We start from the raw sequence: 6,013 nt of genomic DNA, 5'->3' as shown, positions 1-6,013 counted from the left end.
TATAGGTACTAAATAAAACAATATGTCATAAATAAAAATAAACACATTTATTCAGTAATTATTTAAATAAATAAGTGTACATACCCATACATAACTTTTGTGTTTGTAGAAAAAAATGATATTGTTATATTGTTTTTACTCTGTGGTAGTAGTACTTTGTGATCAGGCAGGCCTATGTGGGTAACATATTCACTAGTTATTTTACCATTTACAGCAATACTCTAATATAATGTCCATGTGTTTAGGTTTAAAAGGTAGTGAGCTAATATAATAACAGACTTCTTTTAGATGGGTGTGTACCACCTTCGTCTTCATCTACACTTTCCATCAGTTGAGATGGAAGACAAACATCTATTCCATTACAACTATAAAAAAAAAAAATTACAAGCAGACAAGATGTATTATCACGATATAATTACTAATTACTATGTTACTAATTAATAACTCAGACTTAATTAGTGATTTGGCTGGCTAAGATTCTATTTCTCAATTCAAATAATCTCAATTTCATTAGAAAATATAAAATGATCAAACTCACCATTAAAATAATCCCCATTCTTCGTATCATCAAGCTAGTTACTGATGAAGTTATTAATGTACTTTGGAGTCTAGTTGGTTAGCTTAGTAGAGGTTAATTTTTTTTAATGACATTATCTCTGCAAGACAATTTTGTCAATCATTTAAATTTGATACAATATTACGGAGCGGACGGAATCAATTCAAAGAATAATTTCACTGGTAATTCAGTTACGCTATAAGTAATTCTAATTAAATTATAAACACATCGTAGCAATACTAGAATACTCGCTACTGTTTGACTGTTATTGCAATCTTAAAAATGTCAAAAATCCCTCGATTACTAAAATATTTAGATAATTTAAATATTGGACTGTTTTCTGAATATCTGAGTGGCCTAAGTATTGTCTACACCCAACCGTCATTGTGGATTCTATTTCAGAGTTTTATCGTAATTGTATAATGACGACAAATTTCTTAATAAAACAAAACTAAAGTACCTAACTAATAACAAAAGACGGGAGAAATGGATCACTGCTCCAATTGAGTCGGGAGGCATTCAGTCGCAGCGGCCAACGTAGCTTTAGCCTTTTTGTAGTGTCGCAGCACGGCCTCCGCGCCCGCCAGCAGCGACTGCGCGTGCGCGTGCGGGTGCACGTGTGCGTGTGAGTGCGTGTCCGCGTGAGCGCGACGGCGCTGGCACAGCACGCGCCAGCGGACTGCGACGCTGCCGGTCGACACGTATCTAAACTTTGCTTCCTGGAAATTTAACAATTTCAGACTTCAGAGGCCAGAGTTGCTGCAATGTATCAATTACTACTTTTCTACTACTACGTTTTTACAGAAAAAAAAAAACAAATTGATTAGACAAAGTGTCCACAAAATTTAATTGGCCACTCTTAATATGTTCATTGAAGGACTGGCTTATGACGTTTCTTAATGTTGACCATTAAATAAATTTTACTTAATATAAGCAACATTAGTAGATATTACACAAGCCAAGAATATAGCATAATAAAAAAGTGAATTTTGTATTTTTAGATTTCTGTACATGAATTAAATTAGATATAATTTAATGTGTGTATGCTATGCGAACCGAGATAGCTAAAAACGTATGCACCTTAATGATTTCGGGCTTAAACCGATCGAAATGTGTGTTTATAATTCCTCTCGTGCTCGGCGGTGAAGGAAAACATCGTTAGAAAACAGCATGTACATAGGAAACTCTGCTACATATGAGTCACATCGGAACAGCGATAAGCTCCAAAACCCTAAAGGGAGGTGTTAGCCCAGGAGTGGGACATTGTGGACTGTTACTTTACTGCAGCTTTTCAATAAAAATAATTTTCAATAGCAATTTAACTTACATACAATTGTGGATTAATCAACACGTCCAAATCTTTGATTAAGTGACATCCACCGACAAAGAACCTTCTACTCTCAGCTTCCACTTTATCCAATTCTTCTGGTCTCGAGCAAGACAGATCGTGCCTATGTTCCCCAGGCTCTAATGAAAGAGTGAGACAGCTATATCCTTCCGTACGATGTCGTCCCCACCAATCAACGGATATCGTTTCTAGAATGATCTTTAGAGGATTGAGATCTGGAAATATTAAGTTAAACATGATTGAAATCACTTTGGAAAAACACTTGTGTTTGCAAACTTAACTCTCTTGTGTTTGCAATTGCTCAGTAGTGTTAATTTGTTACTTTTTACTTTATTATAACTAAAATTGTTTATGTCCTTCTGAAGAATTTTGAGTATCGCGGCCTTTCTTAATGGAGGACCAAATAACTGCTCAGGACATTATAGTGCACAAGAATGTGCGCAAACCCAGACGCTCTATTTACTTACTAATCCGATTGGAAAGCAGTCTCACGAACAGTTCAGTTCAGAGTTCAGGCACAGGAGCATCGACTTTGGGTATATTTCTAGTTATTTCTTAAAGTAAAGTTACCCATTCCAGTAGCATACTCCAGTTCCAATTCCACCACGTGCCCGTAACCCCAGAATTTCTTATCTTCTCTTCTCGATGATTTGCTCACATGTGTTCTCCCTTTAAGGTCACCTTTAACGGTTATATCGTCTGGAATCTGTGCATTTATTTTGATAATCACCATTTAATTAATCTTATTAAAAATCATATTTAATTATCTTAAATATTATTTTAAAAACAGACTCGTGATGTCCCGGTAGCCTGATTTTTTTTTTTACAACAAAGGTAAGTGGACGAGCAAAGTGGCCACCTGTTGTTTAGTGGTCACCATTACTCATATACATTGGCGCTGTAAGAAATAATAACCATTCCCTGCATAACCAACGTGCCCGCCAACCATTAGAACTAAGATCATTCTCCAAACCGGAACACAAGAATACTAAGTATAACAGTAGACCGTCTACCACCAAACAAATAACATGACTCCAGACCAAAAGGTAAGCGTTCTAGCTCGGGCAAGCAAAGAGTTTACAAGTATTTAATTGGACAACATCAACATCACATACATTACTCTGATCCCAATGTAAGTAGCTAAAACACTTGTGTTATGGAAAATCAGAAGTAACGACCACAAACACCCAGACCCGAGACAACATAGAAAACTAATGAACTTTTCCACATCGACTCAGCCGGGAATCGAACCCGGGACCTCAGAGCGGCTTACCCATGAAAACCGGTGTACACACTACTCGAGCACGGAGTAATTGTAATTCTTCTGTTTGTTATCCGACTATGTCGGATTGACGTCCCATCGGATTATGAGATTGAAAAATTATGAGTAATGAGGGATGCGCTTGTATTGGCACAAATACAATCGTGCGCTGTGGTCGCCCTTTAATAATAATCTATGCATATAATAAAATTGGAGTGTCTACGGTACATATACCAAAATAACATTTTTTTTATATTTTGTTTGTCTGTTTTTTTTTTTCTCTGGAATGACTGGACTGATTAATTTGATAAGAAGGAGTAACTTAGGCTACAACAATAACTTTTTTTTAAATTCAAACGCGCACAAAGTCGCGGACACAGCTAGTGACATTTATAAATTGGTTATATATGTTATATTAAAACCTTACCTTTATTTGGAAATCAATGTACAAATTGTCCATTTCGAAACCAAAGGCGGAGACAATTTCGAATGTCACGAAGACGTTCTTCATTCCAAGACGCGGCATGACAAAATTTAGTAACAGTTGTTGCTTCTTATCCCACTTTTTAAATAAATTGTTCAACTACAAAACAAAAAACGAAATAGATTAGTATTAAATAAAAAAAAAAAAAAAATCAATATCTGTATGTACTACTTGTTCTGATTCAAGCGATTCTGTATGCTAACACCACAATAAGGGTCAACTTTCTAGTTCTATATAAAAAAAAAACTAGCTTTTTTGGACTAGGAAAGTTGAAATTATTGGTTTATCTCTACTATAATAGACTTATATTATACAAATAAACCTTCCTCTCAAATTACTCAGTTTATTGGTGAAAACCGCAACAAAATGCGTTAAGCTTAAAAGATCTATGCGTACGGATGGCAGGAAGCAACTTTGTTTTATACTATGAAGTACATTCATCTGATATAGGTATGCGGAGATATAGATTTCAACCCATGTTGACTATTTATTTACTCAGTAAAACCTCTGACTGTTGTTTTAAAACAATCTTCACCTTTGTAATATTACAAATAGTTCTAAAATTAATATACTCATAGTTTTATATACCTACTAAGTGTTCCAAGTCTTCCCCATTCTCCTTATCTTCAAAATTAATTTCCACTCCATATTCTAGTGGTAGGATATTGTCACCATCTTCAACGCTATATGGGTTGAGTTCTAAGTTATTTACATCTGGTGACACCATTAAGTAATTGTGGGTAACATTGTGATACAGAGAGAGGAGATTGAATTCTTGCTTGAAAAGAATTTGAGATTCTCTGAAATAATCATAATAATTTTAAATATAATTAGAGTGTATTGTTTCTTATTTGATATTAAATTAAAATGGTTTAAGGCATAAAAATTAGGTAAAAAAATTAAATAACTTAAAAGAATAATAAATGCACCTCCTGTCTAATGTCACTTACATTGGACAGGAGGTGCATTTATTATTATAGGACTGCATACAACACTACTGCATAAAAGTAAAATACGGAACATAGCAGCCTATTAATTTTCTACTGTTGGAGTTTTGGAATTGTAAAAACCATGAAAAGTCTCTTATTCTCTTAAGGTTTGCAGCTTATTCTACCAAAATAGTCCTTATATAATGATCAGCGATCCCACTATTTGTGCATAGTCAAAATTGTAACTTTATCATTAGATGGCATACCTGTAGAGATCTTTGCTTTAATAAGTTGATTAAAAAAAATATATGTTGATCAAATGAGACTCACTCATTGTATTCAGAATTATCTAATACAATATGCATTGCCATCCATTGGTCATTATCTGAAATATGATCCTGACTTTTGAACAAATGCCCCATTGAATGTGAGACATTATCATTCATGTCACCTAAATTTAATTTAGCAAAACAATTTTTTAAATTTAAAACACCATATGGTTTATAATTTCCTTTTTCAGCAATAGGCAAAGGCAGATGATAGTCTTCATCAATATAAGTAAATATTTTATTTGACTGAACATTGGTATCCTTTATCATATCATGGTACTTTATTTCTGTTTCTGAATTGCAATTATATGCATCTGAATATTTTTGTAATTCATAAGAACTAAATACTTTTTCTTGCCATTTAAAAGTATATTCACTTATTTTATTTTTATCCAATACATGGAGGTGTTCTTCATACGATTTATCTTTGTACTCTTCAAAATTCGGTAAAGTTATTATTTCCTCTCTAGATTTTAGCTTTATACTGAAAAGTTTAAATTTAAAAGAAGAAAACTTATTACTGCGAATATTACAAACGAATAAATTATACAAATGAAATTAACCTGATTATTTTCTTAATTAACTTACCAAATTAATGTGTCTTTCAAATACTGCTTAAGCCAATATATACCCATAGTTTTATTATGTTTTTTAAATTCGTGCATTTTAAATTTTATTTATTTATGGAATTCTATTATTTCAAACTAACAAAACGTTTAATATTTGAAAATTAGATACTTTTTATTAGTATCTTCTGTATCAGATACATATGCCGTGGAAAGGTTATGTTTACATTATTGATATTACAAGAAAAGAAGAAACACTATTAAGACGTTACCATAGAAACAAATATATCAACAAATACAAATTCCAATGATGTTCATTGCCTTCTAAAATAATTATTTTGATTCATGATTAAAAAAATCTTTATACTCTGTATTAATCGATATTTTCGATGACGAATTATAAAAAGTAATTATAGAAAAATAAATGTAAAATTTCAATAATTCCATCCAAAGATGGTTTTATTAATAATATTTAGTACATATTTGTTGATGAATTATGAAATAAAATGAAAATTTTACTTGAATTGTGATGCGATTGAT

General features: G+C 32.6%; 1 protein-coding gene across 2 annotated transcripts; it reads right to left on the bottom strand.

Moving 5' to 3' along the window:
• Positions 1-567: 567 nt before the first annotated feature.
• Positions 568-5,563, bottom strand: LOC125071917 (Meckel syndrome type 1 protein-like). 2 transcript variants are annotated; one of them, XM_047682346.1, is made up of 7 exons: positions 5,496-5,563; positions 4,909-5,391; positions 4,242-4,449; positions 3,593-3,748; positions 2,475-2,610; positions 1,884-2,119; positions 568-1,275 (listed from the first exon to the last, which is right to left on the bottom strand). In XM_047682346.1, the coding sequence occupies exons 1-7, from the start codon at positions 5,540-5,542 to the stop codon at positions 1,048-1,050; spliced, it is 1,494 nt and encodes a 497-aa protein (XP_047538302.1). In that variant the 5' UTR covers positions 5,543-5,563; the 3' UTR covers positions 568-1,047. The 2 variants fall into 2 exon arrangements, with proteins under 2 accessions (XP_047538302.1, XP_047538303.1); XM_047682347.1 differs by lacking the exon at positions 5,496-5,563 and having other exon boundaries at positions 4,845-4,979.
• Positions 5,564-6,013: the final 450 nt, after the last annotated feature.

The sequence above is a fragment of the Vanessa atalanta genome, chromosome 20 (assembly GCF_905147765.1).
Source record: "Vanessa atalanta chromosome 20, ilVanAtal1.2, whole genome shotgun sequence".
In the NCBI taxonomy this organism is placed as follows: domain Eukaryota; kingdom Metazoa; phylum Arthropoda; class Insecta; order Lepidoptera; family Nymphalidae; genus Vanessa; species Vanessa atalanta.
Note: the sequence above shows the minus strand (reverse complement) of the source record. Positions and strands in the feature narration are given on the sequence as shown.

Bases quoted from the DNA above. Each gene is read 5' to 3' on its own strand.
- LOC125071917 (XM_047682346.1), bottom strand. From the start codon at position 5,542: ATGGGTATATATTGGCTTAAGCAGTATTTGAAAGACACATTAATTTG. The intron at 4,450-4,908 runs GTGAGTCTCATT...TGATTATTTCAG, and splicing joins GATAATTCTGAATACAATGA to AGAATCTCAAATTCTTTTCA. The intron at 2,120-2,474 runs GTAACTTTACTT...TAATATTTCCAG, and splicing joins GGAGTATGCTACTGGAATGG to ATCTCAATCCTCTAAAGATC.